This window comes from Nomascus leucogenys, chromosome 10 (genome assembly GCF_006542625.1).
Source record: "Nomascus leucogenys isolate Asia chromosome 10, Asia_NLE_v1, whole genome shotgun sequence".
NCBI classification, from domain to species: Eukaryota; Metazoa; Chordata; class Mammalia; order Primates; family Hylobatidae; genus Nomascus; species Nomascus leucogenys.
This window is the reverse complement of record NC_044390.1, coordinates 53,839,282-53,866,980: the sequence shown is the minus strand read 5'-3', so window position 1 is coordinate 53,866,980 and position 27,699 is coordinate 53,839,282. Positions and strand designations below refer to the sequence as shown.

Below are 27,699 nucleotides of genomic sequence, written 5' to 3'. Positions count from 1 at the left end.
CCAAAGTGCTAGGATTACAGGAGTGAGCCACTGCACCCGGCCGCACCGTGCATCCTTTTTTTTTTTTTTATCTTTTAATTATTTTGTTTATTTAATTTCTTTTTTTAAATTATTTTATTTTATTTTATGATTATTATACTTTAAGTTTTAGGGTACATGTGCACAATGTGCAGGTTCGTTACATATGTATCCATGTGCCATGTTGTGGTGTGCTGCACCCATTAACTCGTCATTTAGCATTAGGTGTATCTCCTAATGCTATCCCTCCCCCCCACCCCCACCCCACAACAGTCCCCGGAGTGTGATGTTCGCCTTCCTGTGTCCATGTGTTCTCATTGTTCAATTCCCACCTATGAGTGAGAACATGTGGTGTTTGGTTTTTTGTCCTTGCAATAGTTTGCTGAGAATGATGATTTCCAGTTTCATCCATGTCCCTACAAAGGACATGAACTCATCATTTTTTATGGCTGCATAATATTCCATGGTGTATATGTGCCACATTTTCTTAATCCAGTCTATCGTTGTTGGACATTTGGGTTGGTTCCAAGTCTTTGCTATTATGAATAGTGCCACAATAAACATACGTGTGCATGTGTCTTTATAGCAGCATGATTTATAGTCCTTTGGGTATATACCCAGTAAGGGGATGGCTGGGTCAAATGGTATTTCTAGTTCTAGATCCCTGAGGAATTGCCACACTGACTTCCACAATGGTTGAACTAGTTTACAGTCCCACCAACAGTGTAAAAGTGTTCCTATTTCTCCACATCCTCTCCAGCACCTGTTGTTTCCTGACTTTTTAATGATCGCCATTCTAACTGGTGTGAGATGGTATCTCATTGTGGTTTTGATTTGCATTTCTCTGATGGCCAGTGATGATGACCATTTTTTCATGTGTTTTTTGGCTGCATAAATGTCTTCTTTTGAGAAGTGTCTGTTCATGTCCTTTGCCCACTTTTTGATGGGGTTGTTTGTTTTTTTCTTGTAAATTTGTTTGAGTTCATTGTAGATTCTGGATATTAGCCCTTTGTCAGATGAGTAGGTTGCAAAAATTTTCTCCCATTTTGTAGGTTGCCTGTTCACTCTGATGGTAGTTTCTTTTGCTGTGCAGAAGCTCTTTAGTTTAATTGATCCCATTCGTCAATTTTGGCTTTTGTTGCCTTTGCTTTTGGTGTTTTAGACATGAAGTCCTTGACCATGCCTATGTCTTGAATGGTAATGCCTAGGTTTTCTTCTAGGTTTTTATGGTTTTAGGTCTAACATGTAAGTCTTTAATCCATCTTGAACGCTCCGCGCATCTTAAAAACACACAGACACACAAAAGCTCTAGAGAGCCTCGCGGAGTTGTAAACTACAGCTCCCAAGAGACTTCGCGGCCGAGGCTTCCGCCCACTTCCGGATCTCACTTTCCATTGCTTCCAAGTACCGGGCGGGGCTTTGCTTCTTCAACCAAACGTGACCACAATGGGAGGAGGCGTGGCAACCAATGGGCGCATGAATTAGCTGGATGCGGCCAATGGAAGCGTGCAAACTCTCATATGTGGGGGCGGGGCTAGGGTGAGCACCAATGACGGGGGGGTGGTGGCGCCATCAGTGTGGGCTGTGCCGTGGCTGGAAGTTACTGTGAGGCGGCGGCTAAGAAGGCGGCTGTGGTGGCGGCGGTGGAGGCTGAGGCGGCGGCCGAGGCGGCGACGGAGGAAACAGAAGATGGTGAGGATGGCCTCCGGGCCCCTACTCCCCCTCTGCTCGACAAAATGGCGCCGTGGTCCCACCCACCTCTAGTATCCCCCAGGCCCCTCTCTGTTCTGCCCGGTCCCCTGAGGTCCGGCCCGCCCCTCCCACACACCTGTGACCTTCGACCCCCGGACCCTACCGAGACCTTCCTGCTGATCCCACTGCCACTCCTTCTCCGACCTCTGACCCCATCCAGGATACCAGGCCCTGACAACTCATTCATTTCCGGGTTGCGGCTCCCCCCGGAAATCGTCTGGGGTAGGGATGGGGTCCCGTAAGACCCCCTGGTCTGGCCTCGTTCTCAGCGCGCCGGGCCTGGATCTCTTCGGTTCAGGAGAATTTGGGAGGCCGGCCTGGGCCCCGGGGCGGGGGAGGGGGCTTGGCACGGCGATATGCAGGGCTTTGTCGCCAAAGGAAGTGCGACATCGCCGACTGTCCCGGTCCCCCGGGCCCTGACCCCACCTCCGCCATTCTGGGCCCTTATCCGCCTCTAAGAATGAAAAACTTTTATCTCCGATCCGCATGGATTGTCCCTGTCAAATGAGGGTAGCAGTAGTCTGAACCTCTTAGGGTGGTGACAATTTAGGTAACTGACGTCGTAAAGGACTCAGGATAGTGAATGCTCAACAGATGAGCTGGGTGACTCGAGGCCAGTGACGTTCTCTTCTAGCTGTCCCCTCATCATGAAGTGTGGATCGTCCCCACCTGGCTGTTGGAAGGTTGAAATTCCTTCGGGGTTCCTCAGTCATCCTGGAATTTGGGTCTGGTGGTTTTTCGGGGTTCAGTCTCCCCACCTGAAAAGCGGGATGGTGACCCACCCTCAGAGTGGAGCTAAAGCCTCTCCCCAACCCCCACTAGTTGGCATCCTCAGGGCTGGGAAGGGTGATGGGAAGCTTGGTCAAGATACCTCAAGTCTCCTTTGTCCCCTGACCCAGAGTCCCAGCCCACAATCCACAGTGCTTGGGATGTGGTGGGGATGAAAGGAAGTCTCCCTTTCAGGAAGGAAATGGGAAGGTGGGTTCCTAGTGTGCGGGTCCCCAAGCCTGGGTGTTGTCCTTGATACCTTGGTACAGTCTCATCCCTACAGCCAATCATAAGTGGATTAGATTGGCTCTGCCTTCCGAACACACCTGAATTCATCCATGGCTTCACACCCTGTTGCAGGTACTGCCACCTCCCACCTGCATACCTGTCCCAGCCTCTTCCCTGGTCTCCTAGCCTTGCTCTTATCCCTTTGGCCGTTCATAATTCACCTGAACCAGAAGGAACTTTTTTTTTGGAGTCAGATTTTCACTCTGGCGCCCAGGCTGGAGTGCAGTGTGTGATCACAGCTCACTGCAGTCTCCACTTTCCAGGCTCAAGAGATCCTCCCACCTGGCTCATTTTTGTATTTTTTGGAGAGATGGGGACTCCCTATGTTGCCCAGGCTGATCTCAAAGTTTTGGGCTCAAGTGATCCTGCCTCAGCCTCCCAAAGTGCTGGTATTACAGGTGTGAGGCACTGCATGGGGCCTGAGAAGGAGCTTTTTTTTTTTTTTTTTTTGAGATGGAGTCTTGCTCTGTCGCCCAGGCTGGAGTGCAGTGGCATGATCTCCGCTCAGTGCAACCTCCACCTCCTGGGTTCAAGCCATTCTCCTGCCTCAGCCTCCCAAGTAGCTGGGACTACAGGCGCCCATCACCACGCCCGGCTGATTTTTGTATTTTTAGTAGAGACGGTTTCGCCATATTGGCCAGGCTGATCTTGAACTCCTGACCTTGTGATCCACCCACTTCAGCCTCCCAAAGTGCTGGGAGTACAGATGTGAGCCACTGCGCCCGGCCAGAAGGAGCTTTTAAAGATGTGCGTCAAATAATACCACTTTTTAGCCTACAAAATACTCCAGGAACCCTGGTGGCTCCCCTCCTCACCCTGAGGCCCCTGGCCACCTCTGTGACCTTATCTCCACTCTGTCTGTGAGCTTCAGCCACCCTGGCCTTGTTTTCACTTCCTCACACTCCAGGTTCCTGCTACCCCAGGGCCTTTACACCTGCTGCTCTTTCTGCTCAGAACACTCTTCCTCCTGTGATCGAGGCCCTTCCAGACTTTAGGGGGCCCCCAGTTCTCTGCTATTAGTGCACTGCTTCTCTTTCTCATCTCTTTGTTGGGTCCCTGGCAGGCTACCTGCAGTGGGACTGGCACACGGGTGTCTAGTGCGTGTCTGCTGAGGTAATGGATGGCTCCAGGGCCCAACCATGGCTGGCATTTGTCTGGGATGAGGCCTCCCCCACCCCCTGCCCCCCATGTCTCAAGGCCTTGTTTTCCAGCTTAGCATGACAGGAAGGCTGCACATACCCTGCCTTCATTCATTTGTGCAACACAGACATGTTGATCCTAAAGGCTGCCCCCGAGGGAGCTCCGTGCAAAGCATTCCCCTTGTTGTCTTATGACTCAGAGTAACCCTGGGAGGTGGCCCTGTTGGAATGCCTCTCTTCACAGGGAGGCCCAGAGGCTGGGAGGTCCCTTGTCCCAGGTCACACAACCAGGGACGGGCTGAGCCAGGACTGAGAGCAGAATGCCTAGGGTACCTGCACCTCTCGCCACTCAGCCACCGGGCCCCATTCGAGCCCGGCCAGGGTTGAGTCAGCCCTGTCCTGTCCTCTGCCCTCGGGGAGGTACCAGTCCAGCCAGGGAGGTGGACGTGTAAACAGATGACCTCGCCGGGGTGTGAGGGACGCTCTGGGAGAGGCTCCCGAAGTGTCGGGGGAGCAAAGGGACCAGGGAGGGGGTTGGAGCTGGTGGGGAGGTTAGCAGGTATTTGCCACATGGAGGCATGAGGGGCATTCCTAGAGGGTGTGTGTGGCAGAGGGTGTGTGTGATGGGAGTCCAGCAGGGGCAAGCTGGGCCAGGGCTGCAAAGGGGGACAGGGACCCTTCCTCACCCTTCAGGTCTCAGTGCCTGCATCCCTGCGTCTGGGCAGCAATCGCTTATCCCCCAAATGGGCCAGAGCTCTGCCCTGCACCTCACACTGCGCCCTCGAGGCACCCTGTCCTGCAGCCGCTTCCTGTGCACTGTGCAGCTCTTTGCCCCACACCATCCCAAGGCCAGGCGCGCATCCATGGTGGCTCAGTCCAGTGCCCTGGTGCCTGCTAGGGCCCCAGAAGACCTTGCTGAATGAATGAAGCTGGCCCCAGAGCCGGGTGCTGAGCTGAGGCTGGCATCCTAGGGTGGGAGGGAAGGCAGGTTTGAGAGACTTTGAACTGGTCCTGGGGCAGTAGGTCATCCAGATGTGACGGCTGCCTCCCGAGTGGGAGGGGGAGGCCCACCCAGCCACATTCTGGCTTCTCAAGAGGGACCAGCAGAGGAGGGGCCAGATGTCATAGAATTGGTGACACTGCTGCTCCTGCCTGTCCCAGAGGGTGGTGGGAAATTGTCTGAACAGCAGCTTCTCCCAGGGCAGCTCTCTTGGGCCTCAGGCATCAGGGGATGGCCCTCCCTTCCAGGTCTGTAGCCTGCAGGGGCTCTGGCCCTTGCTTTTCAGGCATGTGATGAAGAGAAGGAGCTTGACTTCCGAGGTGGGGTATATGTGGGTTCAAATCAGCCCCCTGGTTTTCTGATTGAGACCGGGTGACCTCTCTGCCTCGATGTCCTTGCCTTTGATAGGGAGACACTACCTCCTGCCTTGTTGGGTCAGGAGATCATACATAGTGAGCTCAGGAGGGCCCCGTTCAGGGCAAGCTATGTGGGGAGACTCGCAGCAGACAGTCCCACCACTGGCCCACTCCAGACCTCATGGTTCTGTCGCCCAGGCTGAAATGCAGGGGCATGATCTCTGCTCACTGCAACCTCTGCCTCCTGAGTTCAAGCAATTCCCCAGCCTCAGCCTCCTGAGTAGCTGGGATCATAGGCGTGCACCACCACGCCTGGCTAATTTTTATATTTTTAGTAGAGATGAGGTTTTGCCATGTTGGCCAGGCTGGTCTCAAACTCCTGACCGCAGATGATCTACCCTCCTCGGCCTCCCAAAGTGCTGGGATTTCAGGCGTGAGCCCACTGCGGTATGACTTTTAACCAGTGGCCTGTTCTCTTGCAGCCTCAATTTCCCCACCTCTTACCTAGTTAGGGGGCTGTCATGAGGATCCCGTGGGGGACGTGCACATAGCCTGGCTTGGTTACTTTTCTCTGGTCCCGGCAGTGTATCCAGCAGCCAGCTCAAGGGTGTGTTCTGGAAAACTTGAACTACAAAGAATAGTGGGAAGAAGGAACCCAGCAGTCACCCTGCAGGTGCTCCGGGGATGAGCCGGCCCTTGCCTGGTTTCTCATGTGCCATCTTCCGTGTCTTCTAGGCAGATTTTTTGAAAGGACTGCCTGTCTACAACAAAAGCAATTTTAGTCGATTTCACGCGGACTCTGTGTGCAAAGCCTCGGTGAGTGTGTGTTCCTGGGGCTGGGAGGGATTGGGCGCTTCCAGGGGGCCTGGGGGCGGCTTGTGTCCCCCAATTGGGGTCTTGGCAGGAACAGAGGCCGATCTTCAAGCCCAGCCCCATCCACATTCTTGAGTGTCTTCCAGTCTGCACTGAAGGGTGGGTGCTGAGTGGAGGGATGAGGAGACCCCAGGCCCATGCACTCTCCTAACCCACCCCTTCTCAACCCTCCTACAGAACCGACGGCCCTCAGTCTACCTGCCCACCCGAGAGTACCCGTCTGAACAGAGTAAGTGGCCGCTGTCAGTCTGTCCCATTCTGGTTGCTGAGGGGCGGGGTTTGGTGACTGCAGCGTGGCACGAGGAGGTTATCTTCATCCCTGGCCCAGGCCATAGACAGACTTGGCTCGGGTTCACACGCTGGCTACTGAATCCAGTTAAGTCGGGGAGGGCCTCCAGGGAGGTGCAGGAGGGGGACCGTGGGGGCTTCAGCCTGGGGATGCACATGTGGATGCCTGTCCACTCCCAGCCCCTGGGGACAGCCAGAAACCTGGCTTTCCCCAGGTATCTCTTGATTGGGACACACTGGGATCCACAGCCAGCTCAAAGGGACCCCCAAGTTGTCCCTCATCTGCCACTCACTGGCCCCTTCCCCTCCCTGTCAGATGAGGTCAGGCAAGAACTCTGGTTCTAAGACAAGTACTATTGGGCAGAGAGGCAGCAGAGGGCTACAGGGGCCTGGGCTGGGGATCCAGCCAAGCCTGGGTGGCAGTGACGGGAAGGGGTTCCAGGCGAAGGGGCCCACAGCACAGGAGGACTTGGTCCTGCTGTCTTAGTTTAACTGTTTAAAAAGACTCCACGGCCGGGCGTGGTGGCTCACGCTTGTAATCCCAGCACTTTGGGAGGCCGAGGCGGGCGGATCACGAGGTCAGGAGATTGAGACCATGATGAAACCCCGTCTCTAGTAAAAATACAAAAAATTAGCCGGGCGTGGTGTCTGGCACCTGTAGTCCCAGCTACTCGGAGAGGCTGAGGCAGGAGAATGGCGTGAACCCGGGAGGCGGAGCTTGCAGTGAGCCGAGATTGTGCCACTGCACTCCAGCCTGGGCGACAGAGTGAGAGACTCCGTCTCAAAAAAAAAAAAAAAAAAAAAAGACTCCACACCAGGTGGGGTGGCTCCCGCTTGCAATCCCAGCACTTTGAGAGGCTGAGGCAGGAGGATTGCTTGAGGCCAGAAGTTCAAGACCAGCCTGAGCAACACAGTGAGACCCCGTTTCACCAAAAACCATATATATGTGTGTGTATATGTATATATATGCCGGGCGTGGTGGCATGCGTCTATAGTCCCAGGTGGGAAAATCAGTTGAGCCCAGGAGCTCCAGGCTGCAGTGAGCTATGATTATTCCAGCCTGGGTGACAGAGTGAGACCCTGCTCTTAAAGCATTTATCCATCTGGAGGCCGTGGGGTGGGACTGTGTGTGGTCACTGGGCGCAGATATGTGGTATGTGCTCCTAGTCAGCATGGGAGAAACATAGGCATGAGAGTCTTAGTGGCGGGGCTTGGTCCCCCACCCAAGGGTGGAATCCCTTGCAGGGAGCAGGGACCCTGAAAGCAGCTCAGGCCTCTGGGAGTGGCTGCGAGTGTGCTCAGAAGCAAAAACGTGGGACTTTTGGAGATTTCTGGAGTTGGGGGTACTAAGTTCCAGCCCCAAAAAGACCTCCCAGGGCAGTGTCACGGGAGGAGCCTGGGGAGGGGAGGCGTCTGCGACTTTCTCTATATTTCCTCCTCAGTCATCGTGACAGAAAAGACAAACATCCTCCTGCGCTACCTGCATCAGCAATGGGACAAAAAGGTGAGGCCCACAGGGCTCCGGTGCGGGGATTGTGGGTGGACAGAGACGGGGCACCTGGCAGGGGCTTCTGAGCACAGGAAGGACTCTAGTGATTGGAGCAGGGCCTTGAGGGCTGGGTAGGAGTGCCCTGGGCGATCCAGGAGAGGGAAGAGCGTTCCAGTGGAGGGAACCGCTGTGCAGAGGCCACAGGACACCAGTGCTCAGGAAGCCGGAGGCCAGGCCCAAGCAGCCGCCAGGCCCAGCTTTCCATGGCCCTAGCATTAGGTAGACTGTATTGGTATGAACTAGATAGAATATTTTCTGAGGCCGAGCGTGGTGACTCATGCCTGTAGTCCCAGCACTTTGGGAGGCCGAAGCGGGCGGATCATGAGGTCAGGAGATCGAGACCATCCCTGGGCAACATGGGGAAATCCCGTCTTTACTAAAAATACAAAAATTAGCTGGGCGTGGTGGTGCGTGACTGTAATCCCAGCTACTCGGGAGGCTGAGGCAGGAGAATCGCTTGAACCAGGGAGGCGGAGGTTGCAGTGCGCCGAGATCACACCACTGCACTCCAGCCTTGTGACAGAGCAAGACTGTCTCAAAAAAATAAAAAAAGGCCGGGTGAGGTGGCTCATGCCTGTAATCCCAGCACTTTGGGAGGCCAAGGTGGGCAGATCATGAGGTCAGGAGATCGAGACCATCCTGGCTAACACAGTAAAACCCTGTCTCTACTAAAAAATACAAAAAAAAATTAGCCAGGCGTGCTGGTGGGCACCTGTAGTTCCAGCTTCTCGGGAGGCTGAGGCAGGAGAATGGCGTGAACCCGGGCGGCGGAGCTTGCAGTCAGCCAAGATAGGACCACTGCATTCCAGCTTGGGCAACAGAGTGAGACTCCGTCTCAAAAAAAACAAAAAATCTTTTCTGAATGGTGAAATGTGTACACATGATTAAAAATCTAGGCCGGGCGTGGTGGCTCATGCCTGTAATCCCAGCGCTTTGGGAGGCCTAGGCAGGCGGATCACGAGGTCAGAAGTTTGAGACCAGCCTGGCCAGCATGGTGAAACCCCATCTCTACTAATAATATAAAAATTAGCTGGGCGTGGTGGCGCACGCCTGTAATCCCAGCTACTCCGGAGGCCGAGGCAGAAGAATCACTTGAACCTGGGAGGCAGAGATTGCAGTGAGCCAAGATCATGCCACTGCACTGCAGCCTGGGTGGTCTCAAGAAAAAAAGAAATCTAGACTGGGCGTGGTGGCTCATACCTGTAATCCCAGCACTTTGGGAGGCCGAGTCCGGCAGATCACGAGGTCAGGAGATCGAGACCATCCTGGCTAACATGGTGAAACCCCATCTCTACTAAAAATACAAAAAAATTAGCCAGCGTGGTGGCAAGTGCCTGTAGTCCCAGCCACTCGGGGAGGCTGAGGCGGGAGAGTGGTGTGAACCCAGGAGGTGGAGCTTGCAGTGAGCTGAGATCGCGCCCCTGTGCTCCAGCCTGGGTGATAGAGTGAGACTCCATCTCAAAAAACAAAAAGAAAAAAGAAATCCAGGCAACATGAGAGGGTGTGGCTGGGTGTGGTGATTCACACCCAGAACTGCCTGAGAGGCTGAGGCGGGCAGATGGCTTGAGGCCAGGAGTTTGAGACCAGCCTAGGCAACATAGCAAAACCCGTCACTAAAAAAAACAAAAACAAACAAAAAAATTGACTGGCTGTGGCATGTTCCTGTAATTCCAGCTATTCAGGAGGCTGAGGTGGGAGGATCGCTTGAGCCCAGGAGGTTGAGACTGCAGTGAACCATGATCGTGCCATTGCACTCCAGTCTGGGCAACAGAGCCAGACTCTATCTCTAAAAAATAAAAATAAAAGGGTGTAGTTGCAGTGAAGAGTCATCTCCTGCCTCCTGCTTCTGGTGCCCCAACTCCCTTCCCAGAGGCTGCCTTTGCACACGGGACATTTTTTCTTCTTTTTCTTTTTCGTTTTCTTTTGCCATGCCCTGCCCTGCCCTTCCACCCTTTTTCCCTTTTGTTTTCCCTTTTTCCTTTCCTAGATGAGGTCTTGCTCTGTCGCCCAGGCTGGAGTCGCCCAGGCTGGAGTGCAGTGGCATGATCTCGGCTCACTGCAACCTCCTCCTTCCAGGCTCCGCCTCCCAGGTTCAAGCAATTCTCCTGCCTCAGACTCCTGAGTAGCTGGGATTACAGGCATGCGCCACCATGCCCAGCTAATTTATTTTATTTACTTATTTTTTTGAGATGGAGGTTTGCTCTTGTTGCCCAGGCTGGTGTGCAATGGCATGATCTTGGCTCACTGTAATCTCCGCCTCCTGGGTTCAAGCAATTCTCCTGCCTCGGCCGGTCGCGGTGGCTCACGCTTGTAATCCCAGCACTTTGGGAGGCCGAGGCGGGTGGATCACGAGGTCAGGAGATCGAGACCACGGTGAAACCCCGTCTCTACTAAAAATACAAAAAAAAATTAGCTGGGCGTGGTGGCGGGCGCCTGTAGTCCCAGCTACTCGGAGAGGCTGAGGCAGGAGAATGGCGTGAACCCGGGAGGCGGAGCTTGCAGTGAGCCGAGATTGTGCCACTGCACTCCAGCCTGGGCGACAGAGCGAGACTCCGTCTCAAAAAAAAAAAAAAAAATTCTCCTGCCTCAGCCTCCCGAGTAGCTGGGATTACAGGCATGTGCCACCATGCCTGACGAATTTTGTATTTTTAGTAGAGGCGGGGTTTCTCCATGTTGGTCAGACTTGTCTTGAACTCCTGACCTCAGGTGATCCACCCGCCTTGGCCTCCCAAAATGCTGGGATTACAGGTGTGAGCCACCATGCCTGGTCTAATTTTTGTATTTTTAGTAGAGACGGGGTTTCTCCGTGTTGGCCAGGCTAGTGTTGAACTCCTGACTTCAAGTGATCCACCCACCTCGGCCTCCCAAAGGGCTGGGATTACAGGTGTGAGCCACCGCGCCCGGCCTTCTTTTTTTTTAGGAGACGGAGTCTCTCTGTTGCCCAGGCTGGAGTGAGTGCAGTGGCATGATCTCAGCTCACTGCAACCTCCGCCCCTTGGGTTCAAGCAATTCTCCTGCCTCAGCCTCCAAAGTAGCTGGGATTACAGGCATGTGCCGCCGCGCCCAGCAAGTTTGGTTTTTTTTTACACCTAACATTGAACAGTGGGTGGCTACCTACGCTGGGCAAAGTTGGAAGGTCGGGGGACTCTGTGGCAAAGTGACTGCTTCTGAAAATCTAAGCTGCTGGGCCCATCCCCGCCCCTTCTCCTGCCCTGCAAGCATTGGTTTCCACAGCAGGGAAGCAGACGTGTGCTTCTCTCTTGCGTTGATGTGCGGCATCTCCAGTGGCTTCCAAAGGCCCTTTATTCCCAGGCTGGGTGGATTGCTCCTCTGAGTGCTTGAGAAACCAGCCCTATGTGGGTCATTGCACGTGGTGGGGGTGACTCCTCCAGGTACCAGGAAACACCTGTCTATCACCAGCCATGGGTCTGGGCAGGGCTTAGTGGGGCAGATCCTGGTGGTAGGAGGGGCTGCTTAGCCAGGGACCCCGGGGCCCCCCACTGTACTCCAGGCCTACCTCTGTGATGCTGCTGCAGGGGCCTGGGCTGGCATTATGACTCTGAGAGCTTCACCCACATGAAGACTCACAGCCTCCGGCTGGGCAACATGGTGAAACCCCCATGTCTACCAAAAGTAAAAATATTAAGCGTGGTGGTATGTGCCTGTAGTCCTAGCTACTCCAGAGGCTGAGCTGGGCGGATTGCTTGACCCTGGAAGGTTGAGGCTGTCCGAAAAAAAGACACAGCCCCTCACTTTTCCCTGTCCCCCAGAACGCTGCCAAGAAGAGAGACCAGGAGCAAGTGGAGCTGGAAGGCGAGAGCTCCGCACCTCCCCGCAAGGTGGCGCGGACCGACAGCCCAGACATGCACGAGGACACTTAAGACTCTCAACTCCACAGGCGCCTCCTGCCAGGTCTGCTCCTTGGTCGCCCACCCGCCTGCCCGCCATGTGTAAGCACCCCGCCCGCCCGCCCGCCTCCCTGCCGGCCCATCCACACCCTGCGTCCACACCACTTCCAACCTCATAGGAGCCGATGTATTTATTTTCGTTGAGTTTTTATTTATGCTGTAACCTGTATCAAGCGTTGGTTAAAGGGGACATCAGACCCAGTAGTGTGATGTTGGTAGATGCTTTTTAAAAAAAACAACATTGTCCCCCCGACCCCCGCCTTCCATCGGGCCAGTTCCCCGATTCCTGCCCCCAGTTCTCCATAGGACCAGAGCGTGTCGTGAGGGTCTCTAGCGGGGGCTTTACTGTGGCAGGGCAACAGGGGCGGGCCCAGGGCGGCCTGACCCACCAGGACAGCCGAGTGGCCTTCTCCCCTCCAACACCAGTCCAGGCCATTGAGACTCGGTCTTGTCCCACGCTCCGCCCGGAACTCTCCCATGCCCAGACCTCACCCAGTGTGCGCGCACGTTGGGGAGAAGTCGGCCCTTGGGATCTTTCTCTTGAGTCATTTTATTTTTATCATGGACTAGCGCGTGCTCCATGTCCACCCCAATAAAAGGGTCTTTCCTACTTGACCTCGCGTCTTTGCTCCACACACCTTGGCTGCAGAGGACGGAGCCCCTGGGAGTCATCCCTGTTGTCACCAAGAGGAGTGAGAAGGGCCCCCCACGCCAGGGGCCCCAGGACCGGCTGGATTCTCTCGTGGGCTTGCTGAGGCCACCATGTTCAAGGCCAAGACCTGCCTGGACCATCCCCTCTGCCTCTCCTGTCAAGGTGATCCTAAGGACAGGTCATTCCTGAGAGACGGTCCATGGTGCCAAGGATGGAGCGGGGTCAGCCCCCTGCCTGGGATACCGCCAAGCAGGGCAGCGCACCTGTCAGCCACCGCAGAGATGGCCGGCCTCACCTGGGGGCCTGGGGTCTCCGGCCTCTGCCACTCCCCTGAGGCATGGTGACAGTACAGATGGCATCTGGCTGGTCTTGCTGTCCTAGGTGGTGGCCTCACCCTTGCTGGGTCATAGAGGAGCTGTACAGAAGGTTGGCACCTGGCAGTTGGCATATGCCATGGCCACTCATGGGGACCCCTCCTCTGCCAGCTGGGCTGGGTTTGGGGTTGAGCTTGGGTATGTGGGGGGTGTTCGGGCTCTGGGCAGAAGGTTTGTGGCCCTGACCACTAAGCCTGGGGCTGGGGGAACACCGCTTCTCCCCTTATCGCCCCCACTGGCGGTGGTGGGGGTCTCAGTTTTCTTTTGTTTGTTTTGTTTTGTTTGTTTGAGTTGGGGTCTTGCACTGTTGCCCAGGCTGGAGTGCAGTGGTGTAATCACAGCTCACTGCAGCCTCGCCCTCAAGCATTCCTCCCACCTCAGCCTTCCAAGTTGCTGGGACCACAGGCACATACCACCATGCCTGGCTAATTTTTTTTTTTTTTTTTTTTTTTTTTCCTGAGATGGAGTCTCGCTGTGTCTCCCAGGCTGGAGTGCAGTGGCAAGATCTCAGCTCACTACAACCTCCGCCTCCCAGGTTCAAGCGATTCTCCTACCTCAGCCTCCTGAGTAGCTGGGATTACAGGCGTGCGCCCTTACACCCAGCTAATTTTTCTATTTTTAGTGGAGATGGCGTTTGTCATGTTGGCCAGGCTGGTCTCGAACTCCTGACCTCAGGTGCTTTGCCTGCCTCGGCCTCCCAAAGTGCTGTGACCGCGCCCGGCTGCCTGGCTATTTTAAAATTTTTTCATAGAGACAGGATTTCGCCATGTTGCCCAGGCTGGTCTCAAACTGCTGGGCTCAAGTCATCCGCCTTCCTCAGCCTCCCAAAGTGCTGGGGTTACAGACGTGAGCCACCGTGCCTGGCAGAGGTCTCGGTTTTGAGAGCTGAGTCTGAGGGCATTATGGTGTGGGGTTGGGTCACAGAGCTAGCAGAGACTCCAGGCTATGGAGGGTCCGCCTGCCCCAGATTCCACTGTGGAGGGCCCTGCCTGTGTCTGACCCTCGGGCCTAGGCGACCCATCTCTCCCAAGGACGGACAGTGCCAGGGTGGGCTCCTGTCCTACACAAGGAGTGGCTGACCAGGCCCAGGCACAGCACAGCCACCCAGCTGTGCCTCCCAGCTCCCGGCAGTGTCTGCACCACAGCGATGGTGCTGTAGGGTCCATGTGGTCACAGGGCAGGTGGTCGGGAAATGCACACTTGACCGCGGTCGGTGGTGCCGGGTCCCTGAATGCCCTGGAGGCTCCCAGGCCAGCTGGGGAGTCCCAGTCCCCAGGGTTGGTGTGACTGGGCAGGCCTACGGTGTCCATCTGTGAATGACTGAGATGGTGAGACTTCAGGTTCCAAGGCCAGGGGCCAGAGTGGGAGCAGGGGGCACTCCCGCCTTTCCTCTCTGGCCTGTCTAGACCTCTCCGGCCCCCGGTTTCTGCTTTGAGTGGCTGGGGGCTGTCTCCTGCCTGTGCTGTCTGCCCGTGGCTCTGCGGGGCTGCTGGGCGGGCACCTCCTTCCCCTCCCCTGCCTCAGCTCCCTCCGATGGGGTCTGAGGGCTGTGCCCCAGCTTGCCTCCCTGTGGCCTCCCCCTAGAACCCTTGGGTCTGCCGGGACATGCCCCACCTGGCACACACACCCTGTGTGGCTCCCACTGCCTGTGGGAGGACGCTGGGCCCCTGAGCCGGCCTCTGCCTACCCCTCCTGCCTTTGGGGTCCCCCTTACCCCACTGTTCCCCCAAACTGCCTTCCACCTTCTCCGCCTTTGCACAGGCTGTTCTGCCTCCAGTGAACTCTGACTTCTCCACAGCCTCCCGAAGGGCCCCTTGCTCACACTGGCCCCAGCCAGGCCCTCTGGCCCAGCCCTGCAGCATGGCCATGTTGGTCTCTGAGCCTTAAGCCTTTGGATGTGGACACATTTGTCCTCTTCTTCCTGAAAAACGTGAGGGTCTGAGAGGCCACATTCCTGTTCCTGAGTCATGCAACAGAGTCCCAGTGACTTGGGTCTGATGTCCGTCCCACAGTGGGACATCCCTGCTGCGTCCCAATGCCACCCCGTGTCCTGGGGACACCCAAATGTGCCATTCAGTATCACAAGTCGGGGACTGCAGGAGGCTCAGGTGCCAGGTGCCTTCTGATGTTCATGCCACAAGCTCTTCCCACTGTCTCTGGCTCCCCAGACGATGTTCCAGGAGGCGGGTGTGCTAGAAGGGGCCACGTCTTGCAAACCACAGCGTTGTTCTCTTTGAGAAGGCGTCTTACTCAGGACTGGGGCCTGTGCACACATTGTCACCTCTTTTCAGCACTTAGAGATTCCTTCCTTTGTCTAGTGGCTGAAGCCAGGGCTGAAGTTGGCCTCCAAATCTGGGCCGTCTCAGAGGCGGTGCAGCCTGGAGTTTTCCATCTGTGGCCGAGACCTAGTTTTTGGGAGGAGGCCCCCACGGGTCAAGCCAGCCTGTACCAGGATCGGGGGGAGGGGGGTTCCCAACCCAGGCCCCAGCCACCTAGACTCCCCCACCCCCACTCCCTTTTCCACTGCTCTGACCTCGGGCACTGTTGAAATATAGTTTTTATTGCATTTCTGCCGTTTTACAAAAATATGACAAAATAAATTAAAAACAAATAAATAATCACCTATTGTGTGTGTGTGTGTGTGTGTGTGTGTGTTTTCTGTTGGTTTTGTGGGTTTCCTTTCGTTTGAAAAGGAAAACGGCAGATGGGGGGCGCCGGCCAATACTGGGGGCTGAAGCGCATCTTGCATTTTGGGGACCGGCCGCCCCTGTGAATGACTGATATTGCATATGAGAAGAGAAGGCAGGGCGGGTAGAGCTAATGCCAGCCGCTGGGCCAGCACACGGCCTGGGGGCTGGGGCTGGGGCTAGGGGAAGGCTCTGGGGTCTCGAGGGCATCCGAGGTGGGCGGCAGCGGTGGGGGCGGGAGGCTGTAAAAGCTGGCGTCCCCCTGCAGGGGCTGGGGGGCGGGTGGGGGCCCGGCCATGGCACAGGGTGGGCACTCGGCAGCGGCCAGGGCCTGGCGGGGGGCGACACCCTCGCCCCCGCAGCCCCAGGGCCCGTCCCACTGCCAGCAGCCGGCGGGCGGTGTCGGGGGCCGGGGCAGCGGCATTGGCGGCGGCGGCGCGGGGCTCCGGCTGCGGCGGGTGCGGAGGGCAGGGGCGCCCACGGGGGCCAGCGCTGTCCCTGCGGAGGCGAGAGGGGCCGGTCCGGGGGGATGCCGCCCCCGCCGGACCCCGCCGGGCTGGCGACCCTGCCCGCACTCCCTCCCGGGCATCCAGGCACATAAAGGCCTTATTGCTTCTGATCAGAGACTGAGGTGGGGCGGCCCCCTGGGTGGCTTCCGGTGCATACCCTGCCTCTGGGCACGGCCCCTGCCGGTCACAGGGGGAGGACAGTTTGAGGAAGTCCCTCTGGCTTCTGACCTATGGCCCTTGTGCTGCAGCTGCCACCTGTTGGGCTCCCTGGGGATGGGGTTGCTGGAGCCCAGGCTGGGATTGGGGCAGGGGAGGTGGTGGGGGTGGGAGGGTAGGGGTGAGAGGGTAGGGGTGAGGCCTGCACCTCTGCTCAGCACATGTGGGAGCTCCCTGGGTGGGCAGCCCCAGCCCCACCTCGAGGAAGGCCTTCCTGAACAGCTGGGCTGCAGGGTGTGGATTTGCATAGAGGCCTGGGGGGTCAAGTGCCCCCCAAGAGTGAGCTGGAGCAGGAGAAGGGTGGGCTGGTTGGGAAACAGGCCTCCCTCATCTCTCCTGGCACCGGAGCATGGTCGGGGGGTCCCTGGGTGCAGTCCTGGGACAAGGGGCTTTGGCATCCCTCCCTGGGGAGGGTCAGGCACGGGGCTCCAGGCTAACAAAGGCCCTGGAGATACTAAGCAGGCTTTAACTGAGAGGCTCCACCTACCACGTACCTGGTCCCCACCAGGACCCAAGACCGGGCTTCCCCTGTCCCCTTCAGCCCCTCTCCCCAGGCCTGGCCACCCTACCCTATCCCCAAAGCCGGCCCGGCGTCCCCACCCCCGAGTTAAAGCTTGTGACCTGAGCCTTCCTCTTCGGGCCGGAGGGCTTCCAGCTCCTCAGCCAGGGCCTCGTCCACCGGCCCACTCCTCTGAACCCGGCTGCCACCACTGCTGGGGGTCCCGTCTGGCCGGGCCTGCCCGCCCGCCCCGTTGGACCCGGGCTCAGCCCGGGTGCCACCAAAGGGGAAGAGCTTGCCAGCGTGGAAGGCTTTGGGCGGTGAGTGGCTGCGCTCAGAGTCCCGCCGGGTCTCGGGTGACTTGAGGAACTTGAAGCTGAGGAAGGCAGGCAGGCGGGTGTCGCTGCCCGTGGGTGAGTGGGCAGGGGGAGGCCGGGTGGTGGCTCCGGCCCCTGCAGCAGCCAGTGAGGATGTGGCCCCTGACGAGAGGAATTTGCCCTGCAGTGGGATGATCTGCTTCAACTTCATGACATTGTTGGGTGCCAGCAGGGACCCTGGGCGCTTGGGCCGTTCAGGCCCGTGGCCACCCGCAGTGCTGCCCTTGGCCTTGGCAGAGGCCTTCTCGGAGGAGGTGGCAGGGTCCAGCCCAGAGCCCTCGGCCCTCGCCTCCTCCCGGCCACCAGAATCATGCTCCCGCCGGGCATGGTGCTCTGCATGGCGCTGTCGCTCCTCCTCCTCCCGCCGCCTGCGCTGCTGCTGCTGGTAGCGATGCTGGGCCTGGCGCTCGTGTCTCTGCAGGTAGAGCCAAGCCGTTACAGGACTAAGAAGAAAGGGTGTTAGCGGGTGCCAGCTGAGACTGGTGCAAGCCAGAGCTCTCTGCAAAAGTGGGGGAGACTTAAATGCTTATTAGGCTCCAACTGTATCCCTGCACCCACAATGGGGGCTCCCTGCAGAAGTGGGAGAGAGCCAGTCACTTATTGGGTGCCAACTGCATTCCCAGGTACATGATCAGCCTCTCTGTGGAAATGAGGGAGGCTTAAATGCTTATTGGGGCTGGGCGCAGTGACTTGTGCCTGTAATCCCAGCACTTTGGGAGGCTGAAGTGGGCGGATCACTTGAGGCCAGGAGTTCGAGACCAGCCTGGACAACATGGCAAAACCCCCGTCTCTACCAAAAATATAAAAATTAGCTGAGCATGGTGGCACACGCCTGTAATTCCAGCTACTCGGAAGGCTGAGGCAGGAGAATCGCTTGAACCCAGGAGACGGAGGTTGCAGTGAGCTGAGATTGTGCCACTGCACTCCAGCCTGGGGACAAAGCAAGACTGTCTCAAAAAAGAAAAAAAAAAGCGTATTGGGCGCCAACTTCATCTCTGGGCCCACACTGAGGTTCTCTGGGGAACTGGAGAGAGATTCCGAGGCTTATTGGGTGCAACTAAATGAATCCCTGGACCCACGCCGGTACTTTCTGGGAATTGAAAAGAAAACCAACATTCACTGGCCATCAACTCTGTCCTCGGCTGTGTGCCAGGCAGCGTCTTAGGAATTGGTAAAGTGGAAACCAATTCTGAGCCTCAACTGATCCCCTGCTTCCCAGAGAACAGGCAAGAGACAGAACCGTGGCTGCAGCCTGGGTGCGGTGGCTCACGCCTATAATCCCAGCACTTTGGGAGGTGGGCAGATTGCTTGAGGTCAGGAATTGGAGACCAGCCTGGCCAACATGGTGAAACCCCATCTCTATTAAAAATGCAAAAATTAGCCAGGCGTGGGGGGACATGCCTGTAATCCCAGCTATTTGGGAGGCATGAGAATTGCTTAAACCTAGGAGGTGGAGATTGCGGTGAGCTGAGATTGGGCCACTGCACTCCATGCACTCCAGCCTGGATGACAGAGTGAGAGAGATTCTGACTCAAAAAAAAAAAAAAAAAAAAAAAAAAAAAAAGCTGGTCGCGGTGGCTCACGCCTGTAATCCCAGCACTTCGGGAGGCCGAGGCAGGCGGATCACGAGGTCAGAAGATTGAGACCATCCTGGCTAACATGGTGAAATCCCGTCTCTACTAAAAATACAAAAAATTAGCCGGGAGTGGTGGCAGGCGCCTGTAGTCCCAGCTACTCAGGAGGCTGAGGCAGGAGAATGGCGTGAACCCGGGAGGCGGAGCTTGCAGTGAGCCAAGATGGCGCCACTGCACTCCAGCCTGGGCGACAGAGCGAGACTCTGCCTCAGGAAAAAAAAAAAAAAAAAAAGGACTATGGCTGCAGCAGACTATACCCAGGTAGCCACGTGCGGCTCTGTTCAATAAAATAAAAATTCAGTTTCTCGGTCGCAGCAGCCCGACTTCAACGTGCTCACTTATCACCTGTAGCTAAAGGCTGCAGGGACAGTGCAGACAAAGGACATTGTCATCCTCGAGGAATGTTCCCTGTGCAGGCATTGGGGAGCTCCTTGGCCCATTCTGTAGCTTTCTGAGGAATGCGGAAGAAGCTGCGCTTCTAGGAAGCCTCCGCTCTGTCCCTGGCCCCCCTAACAGGATGCAATCGGGCAAGCTGGTAGATGGCTGAAGGTTCTGAAGGGCCAGCCTGGTGCTGGATGCTGCCAGGATTCCAGAAGCGACTGGACCCGTTGTGAGCACTAGTTATTATTGCTTATTATTACTCTTTTTAGAGACAGGGTCTTGCCCCATCACCCAGGCTGGAGTGCAGTGGTGCGATCATAGCTCGCTGCAGCCTCAAACTCCTGGGCTCAAGCGATCCTCCCACCTTGGCCTCCCAAAGCACTGGGATCATAGGAGTGAGCCACTGCACCCAGCCAGGGAGCACTAATTATTATACCCAGCTCTGTGCAGTCTCTGCATTTGCCCTCACGCTAAGGAATTGGCCACCAAGATCAGAGATCCACCAGAAGCCCCACCAATGAGAAAACGGAGCCCAGCCTGGCGCCCCCCTACCTTAAAGGCCTCGCGGCGCTGGTACTCCAGCTTGGCCATTTCCTCGGCCACCCAGCCCGGGATATCGGGGATGGCCACGTGGATGAGGTACTTGAGGAGCAGAGCGAAGTGCTGTAGGGGTGGCAGAGAGGAGGCAGCAGGCTGCAGATGCTGGGGCAGCCCTCTCGCCTCCCAGCTGCCCCCGCCCCTGTCGCTGGCCCCACCTCGAGCACTACCACGGACACGATGGCTGCCTCCGGGCTCAGCCAGGGGAAGAGGCGCTGCAGCTGCCCGCACTGGCCGATTAAGTAGCAGTTGACCACAATCGCTAGGACACCCATGGCCTCCATCACCTTCTGCAGGGCGGCAGGAGGGCTCAGGCGGGGTCCAGCCAGCCTCCCCAGACCCCAGGCTCCTCCCAGCTGCACCTGGGCTCCCTCTGGGCCTCAGCTCGGAGCTCTTGGCTTCCCCCCACCTGCCACTGGCCGATGCTTTCCACGCGCTGGCCGAAGGGCCGCTGCAGCCCGGTGCACAGCTTGAAGGCGTCGCTGCGGATCTCAATGAGGTTGTTGACCAGGGCGCACAGCGCCGCCAGGGGGAAGGCGGACGAGAATAGCACGACGTAGCCGAACTGCACGAACATCTCCTGGTAGTCCTGGAACGTGTCCTGCGAGTGGGCGGGCCTCAGACCTGGAAGCCTCTTCCCTCGGACAATCTTTCTCCCATTGAGCCCGCCTCCCTCAGATTATCCCATATGGACCCAGGGCCTGTCCCCATCCTCAGCCAGTCCAGAGGCCTCCTCTATCTGGCTAGGCCTTCCTCTTCTGCAGCATCCCAACATCAAGGGCCCTGTTATCACCACTCCCACCCCCACGGCCTTCACCCTCGGACGGTGTGTCCCGCCCCCTGCGAGGCCCCGCCCCCGCCTCACCTCGTACTTCTTCATACAGCTCTCCAGCTCCGCCTGGGTGAGCTGGGGCGAGTGTTCCTCCTCCGGCGGATCAATCCAAGACGACCGATTCTGCCGTCTCTGCCTACGGGTCGAATCGCTGTTGGAGCCGGGCTCCGGGTCCGGGCCCCCGTCGGGCCCCTGGTCTCGGCCCTCGCCCCCGGCCCGGCGGAGCAAGATGGCCGGGGGCTCCCGTTCAGGGCTGCCGGGAGCCCCCTCCGCCTCGTCGTCCTCCTCGGCCAGGGTGAACACTCCCGGCTCCAGCCCCTTCTCCACCATTGTGGGGCTCCCCTCCTCCAGGAGGGCCTCCGGGCTTGGGCCGGGCCGACGTCGCCCCGCGCCGCGCTCAGCGAAGCTGACCTTCTTCAGCCGGAGCCCGCAGTCCAGGAGGCCCCCTTCCTCGCCCTCCTCCTCGTCCTCCTCTTCCTCCTCGTCCTCCTCCTCCTCGTCGTCCTCGTCTTCCTCCTTGCCCCCTGGAGGCCCGTCCCCCTCCTCCCCGCCTTCCCCCGCCCGCCGCCGCTCCACCAGCGCCGCCGCCTCCTCCTCCTCCTCCGGCGCCCCGCAGCCCCCGCTGAGGCACCTGCGGCCCCCGCCCCCGCTGCCGCCGCCCCCGCCCTCATCCGCCTGTGGTTCGAGGCGGCGGGGCCCAGGGCGCCGGAGGCTCAGGAGGCCAAGCAGGGCTCGGGCCAGCTCCCAGACGGCCCGCAGGCCCAGCTCGCCGCGGCCCAGGCGCCGGTACAGGTGCGGCTGCAGGACCTCGCGCACGTTCTGGAGGAACTGGCGGGTGATCAGCAGCGTGGCCAGCATCTGGGGGCAGGAAGGGGAAGGAGAGAGACGCGTGGGGGGCAAGCGGGGCGCCGGGATCGGGGGACTCACCCTCCCTTGGGCGCCCCGCCAGAGCACCGTGCCCAGACACACGCCGAATCTGGTTCCTAACTCCGCTGCTTTGGACGCGCCTCGACGCGAGGCCGCCAGCGCTCAGCCACAAACTACAGCCTGGCACGAGCAGCGCTCCTCGTCCACCTCACGGGCAGGCCCAGCGCCTCTCCACCCCACCGCGGGCTCTGTCGGTGCACTGGGCCGCGTGCGCCCCCAGCCGCCTGCACCTGCTTGCTGGCGGTCCCCGACCCCAGATTCCCTCCGCGCATGCCCCCTTAGCTCGGCGCGCCAGGCCCCCAGCACAGCCACGCTGCCCACCCCGGCGAGGCCCCACGGGCTCGCCACCTGCCCGTACTTTGGCCCGGGCCGCGAGCAGGAGGCCCCGGAGGGAGAGGAGGAGCAGGCGGAACCGCAGGGCCGCGAGCGGGACCAGCGCCGCCCGCAGCTGCCGCTCGAGGCTCTGGGACAGGGACAGGACGAGCAGGAGCTGTGAAGGGACCGACGGACAGATGGACGGACAGATGGGGGGACGACAGGCAGAGAGAGGACGCACAGACGACGGACAACGGACGGACAGACAGGAGAGAAGGATGGAGGAGGGGAGGGAGGGGCTGGAGAGCCCTTGGACCCCTTGTGCCAGGTGTGGCCCCTCGCTGGCCGCCATGGGGGCTGGGGGGACTGCCGCTGGGGCGGCGGTCTCACCTCTTTCAAGCGCTCCATGTCCTTGAGGTAGAAACCGATGTAGAAGAGGCTCAGGTACGAGTTGACAAACTGGAACTGCAGGAAGGAGGCAGGCGGTGGTCATCCAGCACCCACATCTCACTCCTTGGAGCCTTCCTTGTGCCCCCATACAGACCCCACAGCTTCCCTGCTGTCCCCCTGCCTGCCGGATGGTGGTGACTCACCAGGACAACTTTGATGATGAGGTGCTTCTCATAGGCGCTCTCCAGCCGGTAATTTTCTAGGGGCCAAGGGGGAGAGTGAGGGGGCAGCCGCGGTCCCCCCAAGGGTGTCAGGGATCCCAAGGGGCAGTGGAGACCTTCCTCCCAGAGACCCCCTGGCAGGCCGTACCCATGTCATTGAGCCAGATGGCTAGCTTCTTGTAGCCCTCGGCACTCACACTGACAAGCAAGGCCAGCATGACCTTAGGCAGGAATCGGGCGAGACGGGGCAACCCCTTCACGCTCAGCACCAGCTCCTGCGGGAGAAGGGGGTTCAGGGCTCATCCCGGCTGCAGGGCTCAGTCCAAGGTGGAGCTGGGCACCAAGGACAGGGCGGGTGGGGGTATGGGGGGTCACCTGCAGCTGGAAGCAGCCAAGCATGAGCAAGAAGACACAGACGAGGCACGCCAGGCACAGGGGGAGGCTCACAAGCAGCTGGAAGAGCAGCCGCTTCCAAGGCGGGTAGTAGAACTCCTCGGCCCGTGTGATGGGGCTGATACGTCGCACGCCCTGATGGTGGGCAAGGGCCGGGCCCAGCATGAGCTCAGAGGGGCCACCTCCGCCTCCTGCACCCCTCCCTATCCTCAGAACTCAATTTCCCTCCATCATGTGGAGGTGACCCTCTCAGGTCACCCACCTAGGGCACTGTTTCCAGTCCCTCAAATCCAACTTCCACCCCTCCCCCTGGGGAGCACACAGAGCCCGCCTCGGTTTGGCATACCCTCTTTGATGGAACAACACTGTTTCACACCTCTCTGCCTTTGCTCCTGCAGTGCCCCCCACCATTTACCTTTGCCCTGTCTCCATGACCCTGGACTCAGCCCCCAACTGACCCTGAACTGGGGGCGTGGCTCCTCCACGGCTTCCCCAGGTGAGTCTAGCGTCCCCCACTTGTATGCCAGCTCAGCCCCTCTCCGCTTCCATTCTTCTAGGAACAGCGTCGACCAGATCACATTGAAGAGGGCAAAGACCACGCAGGAAACATCCCGGCTTGTCTGTGAGTGGCAGAGAAGAGTTGAGTCATTGTTTGTGCCAGTCCAGAAAGGAGGGCGCCTCTGGTTCCCCTAGACCTTGCAGGGTCCCTGCCCAGTACCTGATCAGCCTCTGTGAATGTGTACAGGACAGACCCGAAGACAGCTGGGTATACCATAGCCGATGTGTAGAAGCCCAGCCAGGCGAAGTACATGGCAATTTTCACGCCAAAGTAATCACAGATGTCATCTGCCAGGGGACAAGTGGGTCTCAGTCATCCCCTGCCTGTCTGCCGGGACTCCCTCCCACCCCCCAGCCCAGGCAGCACCTAGAGGCTGGTTTTCACACACGGCCTGCACCCATGACTTCATGAGGCGGTTCAGAATACGCTGCTCGTGGACAGGGAACACCTGCTGGATGATCCCACGTGCTGCCAGCTCGGGGACTGTGAAGGGAGGAACACAGGTGATCCCCACTCCTCCACCTGTGCCTAGCCTGGCTAGCCCCTTTTTGCCTAAAACCCAAGTCACAGGTTTTTGCCTGCTCTTAAACCTCTAGAGCTCTTTCCAGGGGAGGACTTCTAGATGGATAGAAGATCTGATTCTTCTTCAGAAATTGTAGGTGCAGGGGCAGGCGGGGAGGATGTAAAGGAACCGGGAGAGTCGGGTCCTGGTGAGGAACCATGTTTTCTTTCTTTCTTTCTTTCTTTTTTTGAGACAGAGTCTCGCTCTGTCGCCGAGGCTGGAGTGCAGTGGCGTGATCTCCGCTCACTGCAACCTCTGCCTCCCGCATTCAAGCGATTCTCGTGCCTCAGCCTCCGGAGTAGCTGGGATTACAGGTGCCCACCACAACGCCCAGCTAATTTTTGTATTTTAGTAGAGAAGGGGTTTCACCATGTTGGCCAGGCTGGTTTCAAACTCCTGACCTCAAGTGATCCACCCGCCTCGGCCTCTCAAAGTGCTGAGATTACAGGTGTGAGCCACCGCGCCCGGCTTTTTTTTTCTTTTTTTTATACGGGGTCTAGCTGTGTCACCAGGCTGGAGTGCAGTAGTGGGATCTCAGCTCACTGCAACCTCCACCTCCCGGGTTCAAGCGATTCTCCTGCCTCAGCCTCCCGAGTAGCTGGGACTACAGGCGTGCGCCACCACACTTGGCTAAATTTTGTATTTTTAGTAGAGATGGGGGTTTCACTATGTTGGCCAGGATGGTCTCGATCTCCTGACCTCGTGATACGCCCGCCTCAGCCTCCCAAAGTGCTGAGATTACAGGCGTCAGCCACTGCGCCCGGCCTTATTTTTTACTTTATTTATTTGTTTATTTTGAGACAGGGTCTCGCTCTGTCACCCAGGCTGGACAGAATGCAGTGGCGCTACCATGGCTTACTGCAACCTCAAACTCCTGGGCTCAAGTGATGCTACCGCCTCGACCTCCCAAAGTACTGGGAGCCACTGTGCCTGTTCCCCTGCTTTAAATAAAGCTCAGTTTGTGGACCCGAACGTCTGAGGAATGGTAAAAACTTGCTGTCGGAAGGTGAACTTGGGTGGCTAGTTTCCTGGAGGGGAATCCAACGCCCAGAGCCGCACCACTCTGTAAGTGGAGTGCTGTCCATGGTCCCTGCCTCCACCTTATCCCAGACCCAGAAAAAGGCCTCTCGTGGACCCATCTCCCAGAAATAAGCCCCACCCTTTGGCCAAAGCCACGCCCCCTCAGCACATTGGTTCCCAACTCTTTGCCAACCCCTAACTGGTTGGACATAAGCCCTGCCCTCCTGCCCTGATAAGCTGTTCTCTCAGAGCTCCACCCAACTCAGGAGATAAGCGCTACCCTTTTGCTAAGGCCACGCCCCTTTAGCTCATTGGTTTCCTAACTTTTTGCCAACCCCTGAGTGGTTGGGTCCAGGCCCCGCCCTCCTGCTCCAATAAGCTGTCTTTGAAGACCTCCACCCAACTCTTTGCCTGTGATTGGTGTTTTCCCTGCCCTGCTCACTGATTGGCTGGTCCTCCAGGAAGCGCACGTTGTGGAGCGCCTCTCCTTGCTTGGCACGCAAATTCTGCAGCCAGTAGCGGATGATGCTCTGGCGTTCCTGCAAGGAAGAGGGCGTGAGCTCAGGGAATTCATAGGCACAAGATGCATGCAGGGGCCCAGAGCCGGCCTCACCTGGGAGGTGAAGAAGCGCAGCTCGCTCTCCACATTCTCATAGATAAAGTCCTCCTCGCAGGAGAAGCCGCGGGTGCCCCCGCCAAACTCGGCCTTCACTGCCTTGCGGAGACCCAGCTCGTCGGCCCCTCGGAGTAGGCTGTGAAGAAGGCGGAGGAGGTGGGCTCACAGGGAGGCCCCGGCCCACCACCCTGGAGCTGAGGATGGTGCACCTGGCAGCCTTTGGGACAAACGCAGGGCGGCTGGATAGCATGGTTGGCACTTGGTAGAGCGGGGAGCCAGGTGGCAGGCTCAGCGAGAGGCCAGGGACAGGGGACTCGCCTCTCATACGTGGCGGTGACAAAGAAGGCGTAGGCACGCGTGTGGCGGTGGTGGCGGACTTGCACGATGAGCTCGGGGATGCCCACGCGGATGTGGTTCAGCAGCCATAGCAGCGTGTGGTCATCGGTCGTGTCTGCCAAGGGGCACAGGGACCGATGGCTCTTGCCACGAGGGGGCCCAAGGCCTCCTACATATTCCCGCTCTGGGAAGCCGAGCTCAGGAGAGCCGCATCTGGGCACTGGGAGGGCGGGCGGGCGGGCGGGCGTGGGTACCTGGGAAGGTCATCAGCACGTCGCAGTTCTCTGTAGGCACCGTCTTCATCCACGCCTTGTGGGACACCAGGTAGCGACCCGCCTGCAGGAGCCGCTTCCCGAAAAGCTTATCTAGGGGGCGGCGTAGCAGGCCCGGGTCAGGCCACTCTGGGACCCGGACCCAGCCTCCAGTCTTGGCTCCTCCGGCCCCCGCCAGGGCTCCTCACCACTCTGCCTGGCATTCAAAGCCCCGGGAGCTCTGGGCTTGGCTTATTTTCCTCCCTCCACGTCCTTGTACCAGCCAGGCCTTCCTCCAGAAATGCCCTTCCCCCCAGATCCTCCCTTACAAATCTTACTCATTCTTGAGGCCCAGCTCCGCCTCCAAAACCACAATCGATGGGGCGCTCACTAGCAGCCCTGAGCGCTTCACCACATTATGACAGCGCCGTCCTTGCAGCAGCCCCAGGAACTAGGTGCGGTTCTTACCCCCATTTCACAGGTGAGGAAACTGAGGCCCAGAGCGTTTAAGTCACGCGCCCAAGGTCACACAGTCGAGCTGGGATTTGAACCCAGGACCGTGTGATTCTGTATTCTTCGCGGAGAGGCTCTCTCAAGCACATCCCTGGCCCGCCGCGATCCCGCAGCCCGGGGATGGCAGGGCGCAGCCCAAGCCTGGGGCTCTCGGAGGGGCGTGTCCGCGTCTCTGCGCCGGGACCCCAGCTCGAAGCACCGTCCCAGCCCCGCCCGCCGGACCGCAGCCGCAGTGCCGGGAGGAGCCGGCCCCTCGTCCAGACACCACGCCAGGTTACGTTTGACCCTGATCCTCCTCCCCGTGCAGTTGACGCGGGCTCCCCAGGCACCTGCAACCCTGTCTGGTCCAGCCGCACACATACCCAGAACTCCGGACGCCGGGGCTGCAGGCTCGCCCTCCGGCGGGGGCCTCTTGCCACGCTCGCCCTCCAGGGACGTGCCCGCGGCGCCGGAGGCGGCCTCGGCCATGGCGAGGACAGGTCAGGTCAGGGGCTACGGACGGCCCGGGCGACGGGGGGCCGCGGGCTCATGGGGCCGGTGCCGCCGCCGAGCGCGCGGGAGGAGGAGACAAAGGCCGCGCCCGCCCGCGCTGGCCGCCGTCCTCGCTCGCCCGAGCGCTGCTTCTCGTCCCCGCCCGAGCCGAACCTCGATTCTCCTTCCCGGCTCGGTGCACGTCACTCTGGGGTTCTCAGCTGAGTTCGCTCGCCTAGTTCTTTGGTTCGCGTCTCCGCCCGTGTTGTTTTCTGGGTTTCCTTCTCGCCCGCCTACCTCGCTCCCTGCTGCTGGTCCCCGCCCGCACTGATGGTGCATTCTCCAACTTGTCCCCACCCATGCTTTCTTCTGGTCTCCGCCTCAGAGCCTCAGTTTCCCCATCTGCAAACTCCGGACCCTGGAGACGC

At 58.6% G+C, this 27,699-nt stretch overlaps 2 protein-coding genes across 2 annotated transcripts; one reads left to right on the top strand and one right to left on the bottom strand.

Annotated features, from left to right (window-relative positions):
• The first annotated feature begins 1,578 nt into the window (after positions 1–1,578).
• On the top strand, positions 1,579–15,580 carry DDA1 (DET1 and DDB1 associated 1). Its single transcript, XM_003275808.3, has 5 exons — positions 1,579–1,710; positions 6,057–6,137; positions 6,372–6,423; positions 7,925–7,986; positions 11,802–15,580. Exons 1-5 carry the CDS (start codon positions 1,708–1,710, stop codon positions 11,910–11,912), a joined length of 309 nt encoding a protein of 102 aa, XP_003275856.1. The 5' UTR covers positions 1,579–1,707; the 3' UTR covers positions 11,913–15,580.
• ANO8 (anoctamin 8) lies at positions 15,505–27,453 on the bottom strand. The gene is made up of 18 exons (XM_030820480.1): positions 27,163–27,453; positions 26,291–26,401; positions 26,019–26,151; positions 25,698–25,836; positions 25,527–25,623; positions 23,869–23,985; positions 23,662–23,789; positions 23,402–23,563; positions 22,926–23,078; positions 22,699–22,825; positions 22,533–22,588; positions 22,330–22,404; positions 20,731–21,555; positions 20,275–20,466; positions 20,024–20,155; positions 19,821–19,931; positions 16,999–17,668; positions 15,505–16,150 (listed from the first exon to the last, which is right to left on the bottom strand). Exons 1-18 carry the CDS (start codon positions 27,266–27,268, stop codon positions 15,783–15,785), a joined length of 3,702 nt encoding a protein of 1,233 aa, XP_030676340.1. The 5' UTR covers positions 27,269–27,453; the 3' UTR covers positions 15,505–15,782.
• Positions 27,454–27,699: the final 246 nt, after the last annotated feature.